Source organism: Xyrauchen texanus, chromosome 38 (genome assembly GCF_025860055.1).
Source record: "Xyrauchen texanus isolate HMW12.3.18 chromosome 38, RBS_HiC_50CHRs, whole genome shotgun sequence".
Classification (NCBI taxonomy): Eukaryota; Metazoa; Chordata; class Actinopteri; order Cypriniformes; family Catostomidae; genus Xyrauchen; species Xyrauchen texanus.
Window position 1 is genome coordinate 37,129,599 of NC_068313.1, and position 26,519 is coordinate 37,156,117.

General features: G+C 36.5%; 1 protein-coding gene across 1 annotated transcript in view; it reads right to left on the reverse strand.

Moving 5' to 3' along the window:
* The window catches only part of LOC127631544 (NACHT, LRR and PYD domains-containing protein 3-like), a 114,549-nt gene that overhangs the window by 77,853 nt on the left and 10,177 nt on the right, over positions 1–26,519 (reverse strand). Inside the window, 5 exon segments of the mRNA XM_052109702.1 lie at positions 3,845–4,018; positions 11,362–11,535; positions 16,604–16,777; positions 23,638–25,111; positions 25,114–25,523. Of these exon segments, the coding sequence (XP_051965662.1) occupies positions 3,845–4,018; positions 11,362–11,535; positions 16,604–16,777; positions 23,638–25,111; positions 25,114–25,523 (2,406 nt within the window).

Consider the following 26,519-nt stretch of genomic DNA (forward strand, 5'->3'; position numbering starts at 1 on the left):
TGCAAATTAGGCATTACATTACAAACCATAAGGAAAAAGAAAGAATTGGCAAAATCCCAAATGGTATAGAACAATATTTTATCACAATTTCAGAAAAATGTTTCCCTGTTGGTAAACATGTCTCATCTTTATAAAAGATTATTAATAGACAGGGTTGGAAACACTTATAATATTAAGGAAAAGTGGGAAATAGAAGCCAATACAGTAATAGAGGAGGAGTTATGGGATAAACTCTGTTATAGGTGTCATAAGGGAATTAATAGTCAACAGTGGAAGGAATTTGACTGGAAAATTAAAATGCGTTATTTTCATACTCCTCTGGTTATTTCAAAGTTTGTAAAGACCCTCTGCAGCTTTATGCTGGAGACAATGTGGTAAAACAGGTGACCATACACATATATTTTGGGACTGTCCAGTAATCCTTATGTATTGGAAAAATATTAAAGAAGAGATGGAGAAAATTGTAAAAAGAGAAGTTCCCTCAAATGTACGTTTTTTCTTACTGGGTGTTATATCAGTCGATGTGTTCAATGCTGACCAAAGATATATTTTACGGGTACTACTACTAATTGGCAAAAAAAACATTACTGCTAATTGGAAGTCTGTGAAATCACCAACTATAACTGAGTGGAAACAGAGACTAAAACAGATGTATATGATGGAAAAAATGACTGCATCATTACAATTGAAAACTGACCTCTTTAATCAGAGGTGGCACATGGTTAAAGAATATTTAAATCTGTAATTTTTTTTTTATTTTTTTTTTATATCATTTATATGGCTGTATAATATTGTATCATGTTTGTTGAGATGTGAAGCTATAAATATATATACACAGAATATTATTATTTATTACAATTATGATTTTTTTCTGTATTACTCTTGTTATTCTATCACTTGTCTCAGATAATGTCTCTTTTGTTATGTTTTGTGAAAAATATAAATAAAAAGTTAAAAAACAAATTAAAAAAAAAACATTATTGCTAAATTACTGCTTAAATTATTAGTTCATGTACAGTAAATAATATAATATTGCATATTCAATATTCAGACGATTTTAAATCAACCAAGTTAGTCTGTTCAGTAAGACCTTTGGTGGCGAGAAGGTGCCCATTAATCCAGTTAGATCTTCAATGGTGATCTTGTTCATGTAAGATCATCATTAGATAATTTTTGGCCTCAGTGGTTGCACTTTAGAAATAAAAAACAATCATTTGCTTTTGGAGTTTGTGTGATTCGTGAAAATGTTAAATCTACCAACACCAGCTGCGTGGCAAATGGGTCTTATTAGAGCAGACGCGATAACAATAACGATGATTTCTTAAATATGCTATTCAGGCACACTTAGAACAGTTCAGCCGAATTACTTTATTGCTATTTTGTACAAATCAAATTCACATTGGCCTACTTATTACCATGACAAAACAAAACTGTTCAAGAAACACAACAAACTCTCTCATTACAATGACTGCGGTCACTCACTGCAGTTTTACACTGTTTGAGATCTGCTTTTCTGCATGAGCTCAATGACGCTTCGCACAATGTTCTGCACGGGGGCGGGGGGGGTTTTTGGAATTGCATAACTCCTGACACAAATTAAGACAAATACTGAAACACGTAATGACAGTAAATTAATTATTAGGCTACATTACATCAGTCACGTCACATAGTGGTCTATTTTCAGTTCAAAATGGTGAAAATAGAAAAAAGTTTATTAATTTGCCTGATTATTTTTGTGATTCGTTTAACATTTATGACCTAAAAAAAACTGTGAAATAGCAAATGTTTAGTTTAGCAACTTACATCTTATCTCGCACTTGACCGACCGTAAACTGAAGCGCGTCGAGTCGCTCCTTTACTGTCGAGTCGCCCCTTTACTGTCGAGTCGCTCTGCTAAAATTCGCACTGTGAACATAAAGCCCGCCTACTTTGATTTGATTGGTCATCTCAAATATTCTGACACTGACGAGCAGTGACAGACCAATGAGGCTCAGATGAACACACACACACACACACACACGCTCGGCGCCGCTGCGGAAGAACGCGCTGATAACAAGACTGAAGCGAACACGAAGGCTTATCACATATTTAAAGATGGAAAGGGAGAAAACAGGACAGAGTAACACGGCGAATATCGCTCATATATATATATTTTTGACGACGTAGTTAAGGCGGCAGGCGTGTGTTGCTTAGGCGGCCGCCTTAGTTTCAAAGTGCTGCGGGAAACCCTGGTTGCAATAATGAAACGAATAGTCGAATAATCGTTCTAATAATCGTTAGATTAGTCGATTATAAAAATAATCGTTAGTTGCAGCCCTACTTGCAATCCTTCTGCTATTGATTTTACAAACAGTTAGAAACCCCCCAACTCACAACATGGCTCGAGTCAGAAGTTAAAATGTCACAGTGCTCCAACAAACACAACAGTGTGTTTTCACTTTTCAGGAAGTCAAACTACCAACTAGAGATGTCCCGATCAATCGGCCGCTGATCAAAATCGGCCGATATTCATCTTAAATCCGTGATCGGCTGATCATGACTAGATTTAGGGCTGATCTTGTTTGCAGCATGCAGGCAATCTCACATACACTGCTCATCTAATGAATGAGTGTTTCTCAGCCCTTGAAGCATGACAGAATGGCGTATGAAGGGCGAGTTGTTGGCAATTCTAAGGATTCACGAATGTAAACTTTGACATGTTGTAACTGAGATGAATATGCTGGTTTGTTTTTAAAAATGTGTAAGAATTACACGTGTACGAATATTAATTTGCCCATTCTCTTGAGTCATTATGGTAGTTATTCAGACTCGTTGCACAGTGAACAGGAAGAGGATATAGAAGCTGCTAACAGGTTTCAAAACAAATTAAAACAACAAATAAACATGCAAATACATGATACATGACATGAGTCGTGACAATCAGACATTGTGTTGAGTGATAGAGACTGTTTGAGCGATCATGAACGCTTTTAGCTTTACTCTCTTTAACACGAGCGCTCTCTGTGTCAAAGACGTCAATATCTCATCATCAGTCACTCATCCCAATTTAAATCAGATTAATGTTGGTCACAATATCACTAATAATAAATATAACTGTTTAACCTTCAATAAGGAGTGAAAGTGTTACAGCAAAACTCAAAGACAGTAAACAGACCAGAGATATGAATGATTTCACACTGGAGCAGTTTTACAGCTTGTTATGAATATATTTGTCTTATTTTTTAATGCATCTCTGTGGTGTGTGATGCTTTCATGGTTTTTACTGGTTGTCAGTATGTCACAACGGCATTTTGATATTGCCAACAGAACTATTAATAACGGTTTCATTATTGTTCAACTTGGGCCTGGTCAAGTGCAACTGTTTACTTAGTTTTTATACAATTAATTTTTTGTTGTGACTTTTCAAGTCAAGCTGTTTACACCATTTGTAAGTGTATGTAAGATTTATATTAATCCATACAGAACTCAGTGTATTTGTGATTTGTTTTTGTACCTGAATATTAAAGTTAAAATAAGTTATTACACCATTCTAAGTAGAACTTGATTTTATATGTGAGTTTTATAAAAATGCTAGCTGCACTAAGTTAAATGCATTAAGCTAAAGACATGTTTTAATTACTTTTTTTTGTTGTTTTTTTACAGTAAACACAGTCTGCAGCTCTATCTAGGCAAATACAAGTATCGGATCGGGACTCGGTATAGGCAGATATTTCATATTTAAATATCGGATCGGGGGCCAAAAAGCTGATCGGGACATCCCTACTATCAACGGATTCATTTGAGTTGACACTGAACATTAAATTGGGATATGAGAAATATTTTCAAAATCAAAAGAAACACAAACCTCAGTATCTCCAGATGACAGTTTGTACTCTTCAGTGCATCAGAGATCAGCTTCACTCCTGAATCCTGCAGGTCATTGTTACTCAGGTCCAGCTCTCTCAGAGGAGAGTTTGATGATTGTAGAGCTGACGCCAGACTTTCACAACATTGATCAGTGAGATTACAGCCGCACAATCTAAACAGGATAATGAAAAACTAAATTATTAAAAAACCATTTTATTGATCAAAATATAGTTTTGATTATGGTTTTATCTACAGTAAGTGAACAATCCAGCTGAGTGAATCAAAGAGATACATATATCAACACAAACCCTTATACACATTTTTGGGTGACCGATATATCACAGAGGACAATAAATCGGCTAATATTCAGACTTTTTAAATTATCAGCATCGGCCAATAAATATTCCTGTTTGGCAGCTTTTTTTCTTGAAGGTGCCAAAAATCGCTTTATTGCATATGAAGCGACTGAGACATGTAAACGACCAGTCACGGTTCGTTTTGTTGTTAAGTGCCATCATGTTACTACAATAATAGATTGGTGTGAAACACAGTGTCATTTATACTGACCACATATCAGAGCCGTGACAGAAGCGTTTCAGCTGATAATGTTAAAGTGCTCGCCTGTTTCATTCTCACTCTCTCTCCTCAACAGTTCCCTGTTACTTTTAACTGTCTATTCTAATGATAAAAGTCAAATATCAATAAGAGAAATATCATATACCATCTGTAAATATGTACATATCTCGTTTAAACAGATTTAATAAACCAACTTCACAAAACTTCAGCAGATCCAGCGTCCTGTGGAGCGCTCATTTATTTACCTCTAAAGCACATATTCTATCAGTCTCTCATCAATAGTTCCCTGCAACTTTTCTAATGATAAAAGGCAAATGTCAATAAAACTTCTATATGCAAATATCTCGTTTAAACAGATATAATTGACAAATTTCACAAAGATCCAGCATTTTCTCGTCCTGTCGAGCGCTCATCTAATATCTTCCTCTGAAATGCGTCTTCTATCAGCCAGAATCAAAAACTCAGGATCAAAAGTTTCTCTGATTCACAAATCATGACAGTCACTCCGTGACAATCCAAGCAGGCGATCCAGGCTGTATAAACTAGGGATGCACCGAAATTTCGGCGGCCGAAAATGGCACTTTCGGTTTTCGGCCGAAAGAGAAAAAAGGCCGAAAATATGAGCCGAAAATATATACCTCCTCGCCCCGCCCCACCCCTCAGTGCTCTGATGTCAATCTGGATCGATGTAGCCCTTATCACGGCACTACCAAACAAAGGCCGATCATGTCAGCGGTGTGGGAATTCTTCAAAGTTTCTGATAAGGACATCACATTTGCGATCTGCAGTGTTTGTTCAGCAGAACTTTCAAGATATATATATATATATATATATATATATATATATATATATATATATATATATATATACATACACACACACACACACACACACACACACACACACGCACACACAGAGTACAGCAAGAGATTCTACAGGAATGCGCCCTGATCCACAGCAGTGCCACAACTAGCGCAGCTACAACACAACTTGGAGACGTATCTAGCTGAACTACACGTTGCCAGAAGCGACAATCCCCTTGACTACGGTCGCATAAACAAAGACCGCTTTCCTTTGCTTGCGCGGATTGCACGCAGGTATTTATCTGCCCAAGCACCAGCACAGAGAGTGAGAGCCTGTTCAGTGCAGCATCTCATGTTCTTGATGAGCTTTCTGACAGGAGAGACTGTCAGAAAGTTTAGCAACTTTTGTTCTTGAAGAGAAACCTGTCACTTGTACTTAAATAGAAAGCGGTCCAATTTGATGTGTATAGCAATTACATTACACTTGTTCTTCACTTGAGGATACATCTGTCGTTTACAGTTGAGGTTGGATTTAGTTCAATTACTGCTATTTTGCACAATAATGTTCACTTAAAGTGTACATACGTTTACATAAACAGAATAGAGCACCGATCTATATATATAATTATATATTATAGTTATATATAGATCAGTGGAATAGCGGCCCTCTGCCATTCTGTGTTCTGCCTTGTAGAGTATCTAGGTCAGGTTTGGGGAAGGTACGACTAATATTAATGATCGTAATCAATGATTAATCATACGGTTTGAACTAGAAAACAATACATACAAAAACGCCCCAAAAAGGGCTTATATAGTCCAAGAGTCTGCTTCAAACATATATAGATAATTAAACACAACGAATTATAATTAATTAGGAATATAAATCATATGCAGACAGGCTATATTAATTTTAATAACACCTTAATGGAATTGACCCGTAGGCTACCGCAACCAGTCAGTTCGTCCAGCGAACCGTTTTGCTAAATACTCCTGATCAATTCTCCAGAAGGTTTATTTTTAGTATAAGCTTATTCATCAAAAGCATAATAACTTACTTTGATGATATCAGCTCGTAGCTTAAAATCGCACATTAAAGAGGCTTTGTTTTATGACCAACAAACACAGACAATCAAGCGTATAATTGGGTTTAATACAAGGAACTAGGATATATCACTACACTTAACAAACAAACATTTAACATAGAAACATAAAATAAACAGAGTAAAAACAGTAAGGAAAATAAAAAGATTATTATAAGGATAGCAAACTTCTTTCAACAGTTAAACCTTTAGAGCCAGCACGGAAGTTTACACACTGTAACGCATTTGAATTTCAATGAAATAATACTTGCACAATGGACCTTTGTGTGTCGCTAAGCAAGACTGCGTGTATGTCGTGTCCTCGTGGCGTCCGTGAGATGGAGGATTTCGGTTCGGTGTTTCCAGAGCGTGGAGTTGAAGCTCACTTGAAGAGGAATTGAAGAGTTGGAGAGTCCCAGGGTGGGGAGGAGAGCCGGGTGAGAGAGCAGGACGGAGGAGGAGATTGAAGTGGGAGCAGCAAAAGAGATGTAAGAGAGTTGTTCCGAGGTGGTCCAGAAGAGCGGGGGAAGAGTGCAGAAGAGAAGAGGACGATTCAATACCAGACCTGACTTTTAAAGTAGGGAGGTCACACCTCCCTTGGGGGGGATGACCCAATGAGGTTCCTCTGCTTTGGGCGCGAGATGGCTTTCTTTGTCTTGTCAAGGCTCTTCATTTGCATAATTTATGACCGGGTTAGGAGTTTGGTTGAATTACTCAAAAGGCAGTAAAAACATAGCAGAATACAATTTTAAAGTAATCTTATATTTATATTCAGCTAGGACAAGTCGTAAGGTTTAATTTGATACCAAGAAACGTGTATTTAGTACACTTACAAGTGGATATACATACTCAGGCTTTTATTTAAAGCTTCAGAGTTTAACTAACACAACTAAACAAATTTTAACTAGTTTGAAGTCAATCAGAAATACACAAGTATACGGGGATTAAACATGTTTCCTTAAAAATAAGCCCTTCTAGGTTTTAAATGAAAGACACACACTTTGTTGCCAACTTTTCACGTGCCTTTCTCACATGGTAAAGCACGAGACTTTGGAGCATCTCTGTCAATAGCGCATTGTACTCCCCAGACTAACTGGCGCCATTTCAGTGATCTTACAGGGGTTTAACAGTGGGTTCTTTATATTCATAATCAATGAGTTAATGATTCCCATCCATACGCTACAGCCTTTTGTTTTAATTAAAATTACTGTTGCATATTTAAACTTTTTCAAAGATGCTAGCTAAGTTCATTACTTTTTTTTTTTTTAAACAATCTTTTTATTAGATTTTAAACAAAGAAAAAAAAACAACATTTCCCTCCACATACAAAAAACTAATTATACAAAAACATAAACACCAAGAATCAACGAAAAAAAAAAAAAACCCTAATAGCTGTGAGTGACAGTCCAAGGATCACTGCCCAATCATTTGCCGCAAAAAAAAAAAAAAAAAAAACGAAACCAAAAAAGCGTGGGACACTAAGTTTACTCAGGATTGTCTGGGAAGGTAAACTTCCCAACATATTCAAAAAAGGGGTCCCACGTCTTTGAAAATTTAGTCTGGGAGCCCCTTAACAAATGCCTTATTTTTTCCAGTTTAGCAAAGTAAAGGACATCCCTAATCCAATGAATGTGCGATGGAGGTGTTGAAGACTTCCATTTCAAAAGTATCAAACGCCTTGCTAACAAACTAACAAAGGCTATGAACCTCTTGAGCTCTGTAGACAACAACAATGTGACCGGAGTTACCCCAAAAAGTGCTGTAACAGCTACAGGAACAATTCTCTTCCCTAAGACCTCACTCAGAGAATCAAAAATATTTTGCCAATAAGTTGTTAGGACAGGACAAGACCAAAACATATGTATATGTGTTGCTGCTGCCTGGTGACAGCGGTCACAAGTCGGGTCAATGTTATTAAACATCTTAGAAAGCCTGGTCTTAGTCAAATGAGTACGGTGTAAAATTTTACACTGGATCAATCCATGCCTGGCGCAGATTGAAGAGTGGTGTACATTGTCAAGAACATTCCCCCACAAATCTTCAGTGAATGTAATCCCCAGATCTTCCTCCCATAACGCCTTAATTGACGACAAAGAAACCGATTTTAGTGAGTAGATCTGAGCGTAAATGAATGAAATCATACCCTTCAAAGCAGGAGCGGGTTTTAAGAAAATATCAAGGAGTGTCAAGAGGTATAGAAGGAAACTGAGGAAACCTATGTAAAGCAAAATTACGGATCTGCAAGTACCTAAAAAAGTGTTGATTTGAGAGGGAGAATTTTTTGGACAGCTGTTCAAATGAAGCGAAAGTGTTGTCAATATAGAGATCCTTAAATGCTTTAATACCTTTATAAGACCAAACCTCAAATGCACGATCAATTAACGATGGAGGAAAGGAGTGATTAGCTGTTATTGGTGCCAAAATAGAATATTTTTGAAAACCAAAGCAGCGTCTAAACTGATTCCAAATCTTCACCGTTGTCTTAATAATGATATTTTTGGTATAACTAGTGATAGATGATTTGAGCTGTGAATGAGCTAAGGCTGCAAGTGAAACAGGCTTACAGGAAGATTGTTCCATTCCCAACCAAATTGATGATAATAACCGTGAACCAGGATGTAACCAAAACTGAATTATTTTAAGATGAGCCGCCCAGTAGTAAAACTTAAAGTTAGGTAAGGCCATTCCTCCCTGCTTCTTCGGGCTCTGCAAATACTATTTACATAATTTCGGTGGCTTCCCGTCCCAAACAAAATCAGAAATAGCAGTGTCTAGTTTAAGAAAAAAGGTTTGCGGAAGAAAAATCGGTATACATTGAAACAAATATAAAAACCTGGGAAGTACATTCATCTTGATACTATTAATCCGACCAGATAGAGACAAGTTTAGCACTGACCAACGATTAAAACTGCTTTGTACTCGAGACAGGAGATTAGTGAAATTTATGCTGATAAAGATCCTTGAATTTAGCAGTAACCTGAATTCCAAGATATTTTAACTCGTGCTGAGCGACTTTAAACGATAGGGTGTGAAGTGGGTATTCATGCTAAGTTCATTACTTGACTGTTGTTTTGCATATAATAGTTTTCTAAAACTTTACATTATTTGGATAATTGTTAATAAAATCTGTAAAATTTGATTTTTACAGAACTGAAAGAAGAATAATATTTAATATAGTTTTAATATATTTTTTGTCCAATTTTGGTGTTACTTTCAATAAAAGTGTGATTTATTTTATTGGTTTGTAGTTTTTCAATTCAGATTCATTAAATTCATGTAATTAATGAAAAAGTATAAAATTATACACAACATTTTTTTTTTTTTTTAATAGGTAAAAATTTCGGTTTCGGTTTTCGGCCAAGTGCATCCTGGATTTTTGGTTTCGGCACAGAATTTTCATTTCGGTGCATCCCTAGTATAAACTGTCAGGAGATTGAGCAACACTAGCGGCACAAAACAGAATTGTGAAATTAATGACTGTTCCCACACAGATTTCCCAAACACTCCTACTGCCTTGCAATCCTTCAGCCATTGCTCAAAAAACAGTTAGTCCCACCCCAAACTCACAACATGGGTTGAGTCAGAAGTTAAAATGTCAGAGTGCTCCAACAAACACAACAGTGTTTTCAAAATGTCACAAAGTCACAGTGTTTTCACTTTTCAGGAAGTCAAACTAGAGATGTCCCGATCAATCGGCCGCTGATCAAAATCGGCCGATATTCATCTTAAATCCGTGATTGGCTGATCGTGCCTAGATTTAGGGCTGATGTTTTTTGCAGCATGCAGGCAATCACACATACACTGCTCATCTAATGAATGAGTGTTTCTCAGCCCTTGAAGCATGACAGAATGACGTATGAAGGGTGAGTTGTTGGCAATTCTAAGGACTCACAAATTTAAACTTTCAGACATGATGTAATTGAGATGAATATGCCGGTTTGTTTTTAAAAATGTGTTAGAATTACACGTATACAAATATTATTTTGCCCATTTTCTTGAGTCATTATGGTAGTTTTCTGACTCATTGCACAGTGAACAGGAAGAGGATATAGAGGCTGCTAACAGGTTTAAAACAAATTAAACAATTAAACATGCAAATACATGATACATGACGTGAGTCGTGACAATCAGACATTGTGTTGAGTGATAGAGACTGTTTGAGCGATCATGAACGCTTTTAGCTTTACTCTCTTTAACATGAGCGCTCTGTGTCAAAGACGTCAATATCTCATCATCAGTCACTCATCCCAATTTAAATCAGATTAATGTTGGTCACAATATCCCTAATAATAAATATAACTGTTTAACCTTCAATAAGGAATGATTTGTGTTACAGCAAAACTCAAAGACAGTAAACAGACCAGAGATATGAATGATTTCACACTGGAGCAGTTTTACAGCTTGTTATGAATATATTTGTCTTATTTCTGAATGCATCTCTGTGGTGTGGGGATGCTTTCATGGTTTTTACTGGTTGTCAGTATGTCATAACGGCATTTTGATATTGCCAACAGAACTATTAATAACTGTTTCATTATTGTTCAACTTGGGCCTGTTCAAGTGTAAATGTTAACTTAGTTTTTATACAATTAATTTTTTGTTGTGACTTTTCAAGTCAAGCTGTTTACACAATTTGTAAGTGTATGTAAGATTATATTAATCCATACAGAACTCAGTGTATTTGTGATTTGTTTTTGTACCTGAATATTAAAGTTAAAATAAGCTATTACACCATTCTAAGTAGAACTTGATTTTATATGTGAGTTTTATAAAAAATGCTAGCTGCACTAAGTTAAATGCATTAAGCTAAATACATATTTTAGTTACATTGTTTACTGTAGAAAAACAAACAAAAAAAACCAGTCTGCAGCTCTATCTAGGCAAATACAAGTATCGGATCGGGAATCGGTATAGGCAGATATTTAATATTTAAATATCGGATCGGGGGCCAAAAAGCTGATCGGGACATCCCTACTATCAACGGATTAATTTGAGTTGACACTTGAATATTAAATTGGGATAGGAGAAATATTTGCAAAATCAAAAGAAACACAAACCTCAGTATCTCCAGATGACAGGTTGTACTCTTCAGTGCATCAGAGATCAGCTTCACTCCTGAATCCTGCAGGTCATTGTTACTCAGGTCCAGCTCTCTCAGAGGAGAGTTTGATGATTGCAGAGCTGACGCCAGACTTTCATAACATTGATCAGTGAGATTACAGCCGCACAATCTAAACAGGATAATGAAAAACAAAATTATTATAAAAACATTTTATTGATCAAAATATAGTTTTGTTTATGGTTTTATCTACAGTAAGTAAACATAATCCATCCGAGTGAATCAAAGAGATACAAATATCATCACAAACCCTTATAAACATTATTGGGTGACCGATATGTCGCAGAGGCTGATAAATTGGCTGATATTCAGACTTTTTTCATTATCAGCATCGGCCAATAAATTTTCCCGTTTGGCAGCTTTTTTTCTTGAAGGTGCCGAAAATCGCTTTACTGCATGTGAAGCGACTGAGACATGTAAACGACCAGTCATGGTTCATTTTGTTGTTACGTGCCATCATGTTACTCAATAATAGGCCGGTGTGCAACACAGTGTCATTTAAACAGACCACATATCAGAGCCTTGACAGAAGCGTTTCAGCTCATAATGTTAAAGTGCTCGCCTGTTTCATTCTCAATCTCTCTCCTCAACAGTTCCCTGTTACTTTTAACTGTCTAATTCTAATGATAAAATTGAAAATATGCACATATCTCGTTTAAACAGATTTAATAAACCAACTTCACAAAACTTCAGCAGATCCAGCGTCCTGTGGAGCGCTCATTTATTTAAATCTAAAGCTCGTATTCTATCAGCCTCTCATCAATAGTTCCCTGCAACTTTTCTAATGATAAAAGGCAAATGTCAATAAAACTTCTATATGCAAATATCTCGTTTAAACAGATGTAATTTACAAACTTCACGAAGATCCAGCATTTTCTTCCTGTTGAGCGCTCATCTAATATTTTCCTCTGAAATGCGTATTCTATCAGCCAGAATCAAAAACTTCAGGATCAGGATCAAACGTTTCTCTGATTCACAAATCATGACGGTCACTCCGTGACAATCCAAGGCTGTATAAACTGTCAGGAGATTGAGGCTCATGCTGGATCTGCACGAGTGCCTGTGTGGAACTTCAAATCTGCATTTGAAACCAGGAAAATGCTGCCTCCAAAAGCTGTATATGGAGGTATGATGAAAATAAGGTGCTTTTCAAACTGTTCAGAGATCAGTTTCTTTATGAATTCCATTCATACTGAACAGATGTCAGTTAAGCCATTAACTGATTATGCAACAATGTAGGAAGTCAGCTGCTACGTTTTCAGATGTAGCACAAGGTAAAAGCGCTTCTCGTGTGAATGAAGTAAATGTCTTATTCACTATGCACTGTATGTACAATTGATTGTGAACACATTTTTCATGTGCAAATAAATTACTAAAATTTCATGACTGAACAGATATCTAAAGAAACTGCCATCTATCATTTCAAATACAATATATATTAGTTTTATTAAAATGTCAGAGTGCTTAAACACACCAGTGTTTTCAAAGTGTCACAAAGTCACAGTGTTTTCACTCTTTAGGAAGTCAAACTACCAACGGCTTAATTATATTTGGCACTACACTTTAAATTGGGATATGAGAAATTATTTTAACTAGGGCTGTCAAGCGATAAATGTTTTAATCAAATTAATTACACGGTGTCCCGATTATTTAATCGCGATTAATCACATATAAAAATATTTGCTGAGAAAGACCCTCATATAACAATAATTCAATATATAATGATGAAATAATTATACATAGTTATCTTTAATATTAAAAATGTATGTATATATATATATATATATATATATATATATATATAAAATACAAAATATTCAGATAATTAAAATGCATTACATTCTTGTAGCAGAAGAGTTAATCATTGATAAGACCATTCAAAAAGGTTTAAAATACAATGTATTGTTTACTACCATATTATTGATCATAAGTCAATCATTGGCACACAGTTCATAGCAATCCATTACACAAGTGAATTTGTCAATCAGTTGGAGATTTATTATGAGGGCTTGTTTAATTTGTCAATTTACACCTGTGTCAGACATTTTTTTTTATTTAATTTTTTTAAACAAGCCAGGGGTATACATAGTAGGGATGCACCGAAATTAAAATTCTGGGCCGAAACCGAAACCGAAAATCCAGGATGCACTTGGCCGAAAACCGAAACCGAAATTTTTACCTATTTAAAAAATGTTGTGTATAATTGTATTAATTTTATACTTTTTCATTAATTTCATGAATATAATTAATCTGAATTGAAAAACTACAAACCAATAAAATAAATCACACTTTTATTGAAAGTAGCACAACAAAATTGGACAAAAAATATATTAAAACTATATTAAATATTATTATTCTTTCATTTCTGTAAAAATCTAATTTTACAGATTTTATTAACAATTATCCAAATAATGTAAAGTTTTAGAAAACTATTATATGCACAACAACAGTCAAGTAATGAACTTAGCTAGCATCTTTCAAAAAGTTTAAATATGCAACAGTAATTTTCATTAAAACAACAGGCAGAACACAGAATGGCAGAGGGCCTCTATTCCACTGATCTATATAAAACTATAATATATATATATATATATATATATATATATATATATATAGATAGATAGATAGATCAGTGCTCTATTCTGTTTATGTAAACATATGTACACTTTAAGTGAACATTATTGTGCAAAACAGCAGTAATTGAACTAAATCCAACCTGAACTGTAAACGACAGATGTATCCTCGAGTGAAGAACAAGTGTAATGTAATTGCTATTCACATCATATTGGACCGCTTTCTATTTAAGTACAAGTGACCGGTTTCTCTTCAAGAACAAAAGTTGCTAAATTTTCTGACAGTCTCTCCTGTCAGAAAGCTCATCAAGAACATGAGATGCTGCACTGAACAGTCTCTCACTCTCTGTGCTGGTGCTTGGGCAGATAAATACCTAGCGCAATCCGCAAGCAAAGGAAAGCGGTGTTTGTTTATGCAATCAGTAGTCAAGGGGATTGACGCTTCTGGCGTAGTTCAGATAAATACGCCTCAAGTTGTGGTGTAGCTGCGCTAGTTGTGACATTTTCCTGTAGAATCTCTTGCTGTATTCTGTATATATATATCTTGAAAGTTCTGCTGAATAAACACTGCAGATCGCAAATTTGATGTCCTTATCAGAAACTTTGAATAATTTCCACACCGCTGACATGATCGGCCTTTGTTTGGTAGCGCCGTTGTGGAATTATCTAACAGCTGTGATAAGGGCTACATCGATCCAGATTGAAATCTGAGCACTGAGGGGCGGTGCGAGGAGGTATATATTTTCGGCTCATATTTTCGGCCTTTTTTCTCTTTCGGCCGAAAACCGAAAGTGCTGAAAAGTGCCATTTTCGGCCGAAAATTTTCGGCGGCCGAAATTTCGGTGCATCCCTAATACATAGTACACAATACTACAGATATATATTACAATAATGCCAAGACTTTATATTCATTACATAGTAGAATGGTTTTCAATGCTTTGGAGTTGTTGGAGGTACAAAGAGTATTTAAATAATATTTCAAGTCTTTACAAAAAAATGCAAATAGGGGCTTTATAGACATACATTTACACTTATGTATTAAAACTTGGCAAGAAAAATAAACAGATTAATCAGAAAATATTAACATAAGTTTTCAAAACTGTAAAAACCAAATAAAACATCTTTAATAAGCAAAGTAAAACTAGTTAAAATAGAGGTACATACAAACAAACAAAATTCTCTTCAAAATACTACAGCGTGGACACATTCCCAAAAAAGGTGAGGGGCAGATTCATCTACAGCATTACAGAAGGAGCAAAGTGGATCTATTTCAGGGAGCATGTTTCTTAAATAAAGATTGACTGGGTAATAACGGTGTATCAGACATGCTTGTGTCACGTCTCAGGTGTGTTGCGTCATAAAAATAAAATGTTTAGGTCACAGTGTCAGGTTAAATATAGTTTAATACTCAATCTTTAAACACATCTTGAGATCCCTTAGTTCGCATTTGCGCTCCTTCAAGTGTTTTGAACGCAAGAACGGAACGCATGTTTGTGTTGTGTGTCCGCTGAAGGGTTGTTCACTACCACGGCGGTCATTTTAACCATTTTTTAATTTTGCAATGTAATACATTTGTTGAAATAAAACCATATAACCATAGGACAATGACTTTTCTTAAATGTGTGTATATTTTATTCTAACATTGTTATTTTATTAAAATTAAGAAAATAATAGAATATAAATAATCTAATTTGTATTAGCTACAATAGCAGGTTCTGTGTTTGTCGATGAACTAATAACTTTTCACATTCATTCGAATTTAAATTTCGTGTCCTGGTGTTTATTATTAATATAACATTCATTTATTCATGGATTTTGATTCCAGTGGCTGCATAGGACTGTTTCCGATTCGTGTTGTCCAAACATTTCCAATAACTCCAGAGCGTTGTAAAGTCCAAAAGTCAACAAAAAAAAAGTGTTTTGAAAAAAGATAGATGTAATAATTTCCAAAATTCACAACATGTTTTAATCTAACGAAATATTCTGCCTCAAACCATGTTTGTTGGCGTTTAGACTTTCAAAAACAAAACTCGACACAAAGCGAGACACGCACCTTCCGGGGCAGTCTAGCAGCTTATGCATTTGTATATTCTAGCACTATTATATATTACAAAAAGATTGTATTATGTAGGTCTATCTGTGTTCGCTTGGCGCTCCGTGCACCATTTAATCCATATTATTCAAATTCAAGATTTTGTTCGAGGATGAATTTTTTTTTTTTTAGGGTGATGATGTCATAAAATATGACGACAGACATTAGAAGCTTCATTCTAAAACCTCAACAGAAGCGTTGAATGTAAATATGACGTGAAAAAAATGACATTTGGTACAGACTAATACGAGCGGTCAGAATGACCGCTATGGCCATTCTAGTAGTTATAGAATTCCCGTAGTTCTAGTGTTAATGATTTTTTCACTGTATAAACTGTGTGTTGCTCACACAGCTGAAATGTCACTTACTGCCCTCTGGAGTAAACAGGTGGTACTACAAGCTTGGATTTCTCAGGAAAGCATAGCGATTAATTGCGTTAATTTTAACGCGTTATTTTTTGTAAAATTAATTGCATGTTGTTAACGCGTTAAATCGACAGCCCAAGAAACACAAACCTCAGTATCTCCAGATGACAGTTTGTACTCTTCAGTGCATCAGAGATCAGCTTCACTCCTGAATCCTGCAGGTCATTGTTACTCAGATCCAGCTCTCTCAGAGGAGAGTTTGATGATTGTAGAGCTGATGACACAATTTCAAAGTGCTGAACCGTCAGATCACAGCCGGACATACTAAAAAAACAGGAAGCATATACAGCAATCAAATAAAGATGAGCAACTTATTTATGGTCATGACAATTTCACATTTTGTATACAAAATGTGTCTTTCTACAAATAGAAACATGCTGTAAATTTCAGAACTTAAAACTTAATTTATTAAAACCATGCTGCAAAACTGACTTATTCTTTAATTCAGCGACTACCCAACATAGAGGTCGACCGAATAATCGGTCAGCCGATTTTTTTGAATTTCTTTACATAATCGGCATCAGCCAATATCCAAGTATATCAAGCCGATTATTAGGCAGGCGCATCTGTGGGAAGCCTAGTGTTGTTGTGGAACACGTGTTCGACGCACGCTGCCCCTAGAGTAGGGATGGGCGATATGGCCAAAAAAATTTATCACGATAATTTCAGGGATTTATTGCGATAACGATACAAATGACGATAAATTATTTTCTTCTGTAAAATATCAGATTATGTTATGTTTAAGTAGTGTTCCAGTGACTGTGCTGAAAAACATCACACAACAACAATTACACAATAATAATAATTCAAATCAATTACAAGTTTAAAATATAAACACAGATTCTTTATTTATTTATACTCTCATGGTGGAAAAATAGTGCAAAGCAAACAGCAAAAGTAACAATCACCAACCATGTCTTCAGTTGTGTTTCAAAATTACAACATAGTACAACTGCAAATAAATCCTGATAAAGAAGTTCAGAGTGAAACACACTCTTACCCCGGATTTCCACTGTAGATCATTGTGATAAATGATCGGTACAGAAGTACAATATAATTTGTGTATTATTAACAGGTTACTTTAAATGTGCTGGGCTCTTTAAGAACGTTTGTTTCCCCCGCCCCGTGATGCGCATGTACGGAACACACACACAGGGATGTGGGCAGTTGAATATACGGGATCGTGTTGACAAGCAGAGCGGTTAATAAAAAAGCATTGCATTCACTAATGGCAGTTGCTGTGTAATTCATCGGACATGCAACATCCACCAACTGCGGAACGGCTGCGTGTCGGATCCGTGCTCTGCCGTCCTTCAATACCTACCAGATACGGATTTGTTGCGGAACGGTGCTTGTTTTCACTCCCGCACAGAGAATGTCCGCACGTGAACAGTGAATCGCGCGCGCGCGCACAAAACTACGTCATCAACTAGACTTAGCGTTATTATCGTGAGGAGACACATTTTTATCGTGAGGAGAATTTTCAACGATATATCGCAAACGATAAGATATCGCCCATCCCTACCCTAGAGTCATTCTCCAGCAGAGTGAGCAGACCTCATCCAGTGCCTAAAGAAGCAGCTAAGTTCCTTGGAGAAAACGGTAAGGATTAAATTTGTATAACTTTATATTTAATTAAAAACTTTTGATATGTTACTGCCAACTTCGAGAAAAAACGCGACATGACGTTCGGCTACTTTGGATATTGATAGCGTAGTTGAAGTTGCATTATCACAGCAGAAGGGTTGCTATCATGTCACAATAATTTAGCAAGAATTTTGCAATTACAGACAGTGAATCTGAGACTTTTATTTGTTCTGTTTGTGTGTCTTATATTTGAGAGGGTTGTCACTCAATGCAGAGAAATAAGTAATAAAAAAAGATACCAACGCACTATAGGCTATTGAAGGACTGGCTTTGGTAAGCTCGGACGTTATCGGTTCTGCTGTCGGTACTGGAGAAATTAAGAAAATACATTCTTTATTGCTATAAAGAGAAAGTTATTTTATCTCGCCAGCCATTTCTATGTATAATAATATGAAACCATTTGTCTGTGATGCAATTTAGCTATTCGCAGTCAGAGAGAGAGAGAGAGAGAGAGATCTCGCGCACAGCGAGCACAACACGAGACCTGCTTAATGAGTGACGACAGAGGACAGAACTAAACATTCAAACATAGCCTGGTTACACTTTAGATCTGTGAAGTTAGTCTGATTTTATTTTAGATTTCGCCTTCCAAAGATTATAAAAATAATATTTATACATAAGCCGCATTCTGTTTTGCACAACTTCCTTCCCTTCACAGCGGTGCACTGACATTTCTCCCTAAAACTCAAACTTAACGTCAGAATCAGCACGATCGGTGATTGTTGTAAAATGCAGTCTAGCTACTGTTGCTAAATTGCAGGACGCGTTTAATAATAAAAAGAGCGCAAGAGATACCGTTCCCAAGGCAGCGCGCGCTCCGAAACACACCGCAACGAGATAAGCAAAGTATAGGCTACTTTGGGTTTCATGTGCGCGTCTAAACGATCGGTTTGGAGATTCACTTAAACACAGTTTATGTCTTAAATGGACGTAGTTATGGAAATAGTTGGGAGAAAATATGGTGTATCAGGAGCCTATTAGACTCGGTCTTAAAGGGGAAGCAGTCTAATGAACATGCTGACGATTGAGCCATTACTGCGAATCAAACAACAAAAGGCAAAGAGAAAATCACTTACAGCTCTTGAATGAATAACTTATGCATTAATAAGCATTAATATATCTATGATAAACTATGCAGTGTTATTTTAAAATTGATTACTTTATTAGATTTCTTTTTAGACCACACCTGAACAGTAATGTTAGTAGACCTTCCTGAAATTAAATCACTGTGCCTATATAACGTTTATCTTTGTTTAATATACATATATAACAAAAAGAACCATTAAGAATACCGTTAAAGTACCGGATCGATAAGCAGTATCGGTAAGATAGTAATACCATTAAAACCTTAACGATACCCATCCCTAGTTATGCCTGTGCTTCTCTTGGATGCTCTGAATATTGGATTACGTGTCTGGATTGCCCCTTAATTAAAGCTGCATTTGGATCTCAACCTTCGTGTCTCGGAGCAGTTCGTAACACCTGCTTTGTTTATTTAATATATTTGTTATACATTATTTATACAATATGTTTTTACATTATACATTTTTAATTTACAAGTGCAGATTGGTCAAGTGTTCAATAAATGTATTTGTTGAGAAATTTTGTCTATCTTAAGTAATTATTTGTGTTACATTTTATCTTACAAATAAAAGGTTCAAATAAGAGGTTAAAAACAAGCACATATCGGCCAAAATAAATCGGGAGCATTAATAGGCCATCGGCCGACCCGGATTTCAAAATATCGGCATCGGCCTGAAAAAAAAAACAATATCGGTCGACCTCTAACCCAACATCACAAGGGGGTCCATTTATTCATCTAGTAACAGCAGTGCCCTGTTTGATTGACAGGCGACGTATGTGTGTGTGCTGAAAATGCTCACGATAATTTGAAACCCGAGCGATCAAATACATTTCAAAATTCCACCAAAATGCCCGTGTTGGTGAGGTATTCATTTAAACTAGAGATGCAAAGATTGCAATTTTCTTGGCCGATTACGATTTCCAATTTTTTGCAAGTGTGACCTGATTAAAAACCGATACCCATTTTTTTCAATTTCTATTTTCTTTCTAAGAACTATTATTGACCGCATATACAAACAAAATCTACCTTTCTTCAATGCAAAATTTTATTTTCATAATAAAATAAATTATTAAACATTTCAATTTCCCCCAAACTGCACTAAGTTACAGGATCTTCTCTCACTTAAACAACTCTAAAAATAAAGTGCTCTGTGACTGGAAAGAGGTAGAAATAACAATTAACTGCAAATAAGTTGCTTTATATAACAGATGTCTTTTTCCTCTATTTTTATAAATGGACCTTTTTCTCTTTATTACTCGTCTAACAAACCAATTCCAAAGATCTGAAAAACTGAAGTGTCCAATACGCTCAACTTACGTTAGAGGTCCAAATATCAGTTGTAAAACTGAGCACTGCTTCGGGAATGGTTTGCACACCTGTAAACACTCCCGTTTTTCCCGGGAGTCTCCCGTTTTGTTATTTCTCCCAAAAAAACTCTCGTAATTTGTATGGCCCAAACCACGTTATATATGAATAATCAAATCAATATATTATTCCAAGGTGGTCCAGTTGCCAGATCTTGAATGAAACGCTTCCTACTCACACAATCGACACAACATACAAATTACAAATAATTTATGACCACAATCTGGCAACCAAAACCCATTTGCGCTGTTGATATCTGCGCAGGTAGTAGACGCGGGATGTTAAATCAAGCATCACTGGTATATGGGAGAGGGAGAGGAAGAATCATCTGGTGTTCCGGTGAAAAAAACAAAATATACATGTACATTTAACAACAGCTGGATGGAAGAATTGAATTTCATATCCCGAAGCCATATCGACAATGCCCACGCCTTTTGCAATGTGTGTCGCACTGATTTTAATATCGGACATGGAGGGCAAAATGACGTTACTCAGCACATTAAATCACAACGGCACAATTTGTATGTATTTAGCCTGCCTCTGCCATCCAGCACCCCCCTTCCCCTCTCCCGGATTTGTGTACCCAAATGTTGACAGATAACAGTGTGTGACATGACACGAGATTAAACAACTCCGGCAACGCGACGTCGGAAAGTACCTCATACTCCGTATCGAGGAAATGTATCAATTTCTGAAGCCTCTGTCCTCAACTATGGAGAACAGCTGGTCATCCAGGGCCATGAATTCCATAATTTTCCTCGTAATTGCTTTGGTATTTTCGTTGCTCATTCCAAGGAATGATAGGAGAGGCTGCTGACTTGTGGCAGGCTCTGAGCTCTGGCTAGCTTTAGCCACTTTCCCTTTTTTAGCTTCTTTTTTAAAATGGGCATTTTCAGCTGGGTGATGGTGTTTTAAATGTCTAATTAGGTTTGTTGTTCCGAAAGTTAATGTGGTGGTTCCCCCACGGTTTACTTTGGCCTTACAATTATTACACATTTCGAACTTTATGTATTCTTCACTCACACAGTGAAGATCTTCCACGGCAATGACATGTTTACATGCGGCTGTGACGTTATTGCCTGCGCCGCTGTCAACAAAACGGACCGGCTTGGGATCGGAAAAATGTGAGGCTGACCGGCAGGTCACCGGTCCGGCCGAGCATGCGGAAAATCGGCTAAATCCGGTCCCTGGCCGGTCGATCGGTGCATCTCTAATATAAACACTGAGAGTGATGTCTAAAGTGAAAGTACACGGTGGAAAAAAAAAAAAGCAGATTTGTATTAAAATGTCAGACTTGTAAGTTTAAATGTAATCTAATAGACCTGCTGCTGTCTAGTTTGTCATTATAATAATCAAACAACCAGAACAAGAAAACGAGAAAACACTCACTGCCCATGACTGAGTAACTTTAGTAGTTTTAAAAAGTATAAAATGTATTCTAACCATAAAGTGAAGACCAGTAGCAGTTTTATGTTGTATTTCATTCTGAACGTTTTCTTGAATACTTGATAGCCTTGATAACTTTTAAACTCTTAAAAATCACTGAATTTACTTAATTTATATTTTTGGTTCTACTTTATTAAATCTATTTCTATTCATTGCTTTTTATTGTTATTTTATTACTGACTGTTTACTAGTCTTAAATAATTAATGAAATGGTAAATGGTCTGCTTTTTTAACCTTAGCGGTATTCAAAGCGCTTTACACTGCGTCTCATTCACACACCAATGATGGCAGAGCTGCATGTAAGGCGCTAACCTGTCATTGGTAGTAACTTGGGGTTCAGTGTCTTTCCCAAAGACACTTCGGCATGTGGCGTCATGTGGGCCGGGAATCGAACCGCTAACCCTGCGATTAGAGGACAACCCGCTCTACCACCTGAGCCACAGCTGCCCCTGTTCAACTTAAGAACCTGAAACCATTCTTCCATAATTAACATATTAGTTAGTGATATTATTTTTTGTGGTATTAAAGCTGTATTGAGAATCGTCAGATTTCACTAAAGACTACTGAAATGGCCCATATGGCATTAGGGTCCCCAAATATTTGTATTTTATTAAGGATAACAAATGACAAATACTATTTAATTTACACAGTTAGGATACTGTAAATTGTGTGAATTATGTACAATAATCAGGGCTCTACAGTGTTTTTCTCACATTTGCGAGTGGAAATTACAGCTTGCAAATGCAGAAAATTAGCTGAATGGATCTGTGTCAATGTGTAACAGACCAGTAGAAATGTATCAACAATCACGGTTATAAAAAATCAGTTGCAATGCACGTTCCCAAATATCATTGTATTATAATTATAATTTTGCATTTCTCACGGCCATAGAAGATAGTGCTGTTTTTTTTACAGTGAGTGAAAGTTAATTCTGAATTTATGCATTTGAACAGGAAAACACATCTCGAAACTGAACTGTCCACTCAACAACCAGACTAGAAAATCTAGTCATAAAACTGATTTCGATCTAAAATTGTAAGTGAAAGCTCAGATTACATACAAAAATAAATTCTCAGCATCAGACAGCAACGATATATTAGGATGTAATGTGTTGGATTTGCATTATGTGCAAACACAGAAATGTAGTTTTATAAATTAGCTTGTTCATTCTCTTCCAATTGAGTTTCAAATATGGTTGTTTTTGAGGGGCTGCACGATATTAGCCAATCAGAACAGTGGGCGTTTACACTGAAGTTTTAACTGAGTGTTTCAGACAGAGGGCCAGAGACAGGGAGGAAAATGATCAAATATTACTAAATTATGACTGATTTAGTGAAAGAAAAACTTTAACATTATCAGTGGACCTCAGTGAAGATAATAAAATGATAAAATAGAGCATTTCATGACCCCTTTAAAACTTCCTCTATTCATTTACCAGACACTTTTATCCAAAGTCAAATTAAATTCTTCTTTATGTCAGCTGACATGACTTTGAGTTTGCCACAAACCCAAGAACCTACCGTAGATCACACCTTCTGTCAGATGTAATTATAGTGATTAAATATTAGATGTTAACACTCACAGAGCTTTTCTGCAGTTCCTCACAGCTGGTACGAGTCTCTGTCGACCCTCTCTTGAATATATTTGCCATTTGTTGGGGTCTAACTCATCCAGCACCTCCTCTGACATCAGGATCATGTTGGCCAAAGTTGAACATTGTACAGGAGAAAGACTTTTCTTTGTTTCAGATTTTAAAAAGACCTGCATTTCTTCAACAACAGAATTATCTTTCATTTCAATCAAGCAGTGTGAGAGATTCATCCATCTTTCAGGACTGACGTTTTCTTTTTGATTTTGTTTGAGGTTTTGGATTATTTTCTTCATGATCTTTGGATTGTTCTCTGTGTGTTTCAGTAGATCCTGTAAGAGTCTCTGATTGGACTCCAGTGAGATGCCATGAAGGAATCGAAGGAAAAGATCCAGATGTCCAGTTTCACTCTTCAGGGCTTCATTCACTACTTCCTTCAGAAACACATCCAGAGGAACATCCTCACATCGAGTTCTGTGTTCTCCTCTCATAAACATATCCAGAGGAACATCCTCACATCGAGTTCTGTGTTTTCCACTCAGAAACATTTTCAGAACCTCACAGTTCTTGTGTAAATAACAGAAAAACACATAAAGTGCTGCAAAAAACTCCTGAAAGCTCAGATGAATGAAGCTGTAGACTTTCCTCTGATTAATCACAGATTCCTCCTTAAAGATTTCAGTGCAGATCCCAGAATACACTGAGGCTTCAGTGACGTCTATGCCGCTCTCAATCAGGTCCTCCTCATAGAACATGACATTGCCCTTCATCAGCTGTTTGAAAGCCAGTTCAGCAAGTTTCACAATCACTTTCTCTGGATCTCTCTCTTCATACTTCTCATTCCTCATTTTGATCTGAATGAGCAGGAAGTGGATGTACATTTCAGTCAGAGTTTGAGGGATTTCTGCACTGTCGTCTTGTTTCAGGATGATTTGAAGCACAGTGGATGAGATCCAACAGAAGACTGGTATGTGGCACATGATGTGGAGGCTTCTTGCTCTTCTAATGTGTGAGATGATTCTGCTGGCTTGATGCTCATCACTGATTCTCTTCCTGAAATATTCCTCCTTCTGAGGGTCATTGAATCCCTGGATTTCGGTCACACGTTTGATGTATCTGGAGGGGATCTGATTGGCTGCTGCTGGTCTGGAGGTGATCCAGATGAGAGCGGAGGGAAGCAGATCTCCTTTGATGAGGTTTGACATCAACACACCCACTGATGAAGTCTCAGTCACATCAGAAACTTTCTCACTGTCTGAAAACTTCAGAGGAATTCTGCTTTCATCCAGACCATCAAAGATGAACACAACTTTACACTCATCATAAATCTTTGAGTCCAGATCATGAAGGTCAGGATGAAAGTCCAGCAGAAGTTTGTGAAGACTGTACTGGTGATCTTTAATCAAGTTCAGCTCTCGAAATGGAAGCACAAACATGAAATCTACATCTTGATTGGCTTTTCCCTCGCCCAGTCCACAATGAACTTCTGCACAGAGACTGTTTTTCCAATTCCAGCGATGCCTTTAGTGAGAACAGTCTTGATGTTTTCTCTTCTCTTCTCCTCACATCCTGGTTCAGATAAAGGTTTAAAGATGTCATTGCAGTTGATTGGAGTGTCTTGGAGTGTCCTGTAACTTTTCTCCATCTGTAAAACCTCATGTTCTTCATTCACTCCTTCACTCTCTCCCTCGATGATGTAGAGCTGTGTGTAAATCCTGTTCAGGAGGGTTTGATTCTCTTGTAGTTTGATTCCCTCAAATAAACTCTCATACTGGTTCTTCATGATGGTTTTGTGAGTGTCTTTGAGTCTCTGTAGGACATCATCCACTGCTTCTGTCCGATCGGACGTCCCAGATCTGATCAGATCAGCTATCTCCACACTGCAGAGGAATTAAGAAGAACAGAGGAACTAAGAAAATTGAGACAGTCAAAGTTTCAATCAGAATTTGCATATGGTCAGGGGGCATGATAAATTGTACTTTTAATTTTTATGCATTATTTTTCATATAATAAATTGTGCTTGATTAACCTGTTAAATCAACAGCCATAATTATTAATAATCTTATTCTTCCAACTTGCAGTTTGTACTGAAGCTACTGAGAAAAGTCCATCAAAATGGCATTATGTTTTTTAATGAGGGATCATAAATATTGCATGTTGTATTTATTTAGTACGGCCCTGAAGAAGCCATTTGACATCACAGATCCTCACATACTGTATATTCCACAAAACAAAATAGTGACTGAATTTACACACATGATCGTGTTCAGAAGTTTATATTCTCTTGGTGTTTAATATGGTGTGTTGCTTTCTCGATGATCAGTGACTGTTTGTGTAATAAATGTTCATGCTTTGTCCTGAGCGGTGACGACTACCAACTACTGTATAATTCATTGGTTTCTCAGCATCTTCTGCACATTTGAGTTCTTCCCAAAAGTGACTATGAATCAGATTCAGCTTTTGACACTTGGGACAATTGAGGGACTCATTCACAACTATTAAAGAAGGTGTAAACAATTACTGATGCTCAAGAAGGCAACGCAAGAAGGGGTGCAAACTTTTGAACAGGATGATTTGTGCAAATAAGAGTACATTTTGTGTTGTGTAGCTTCTGAAGGGCAGCACTGCATAACAAATTAAGTGTTGTCAAAAATACCGGTACTCCGGTACTAAAACAAATTTTTTTTTTACGATACCAGAATTTCTGAAGGTACTGCGTCTACCCATGCAGAGTCGGGAACTTTTGAACGCTCACAACAAGCAAAGATGGCGACAAGCAAACTGCTGCAGAGTCTCAACTGAATCTTGTCTAAATGAAAAGTGGAAAAAGCCAGGTTTGGAAATTCTTTGGATTTGAGGCTGATGAAAAGGGAAAT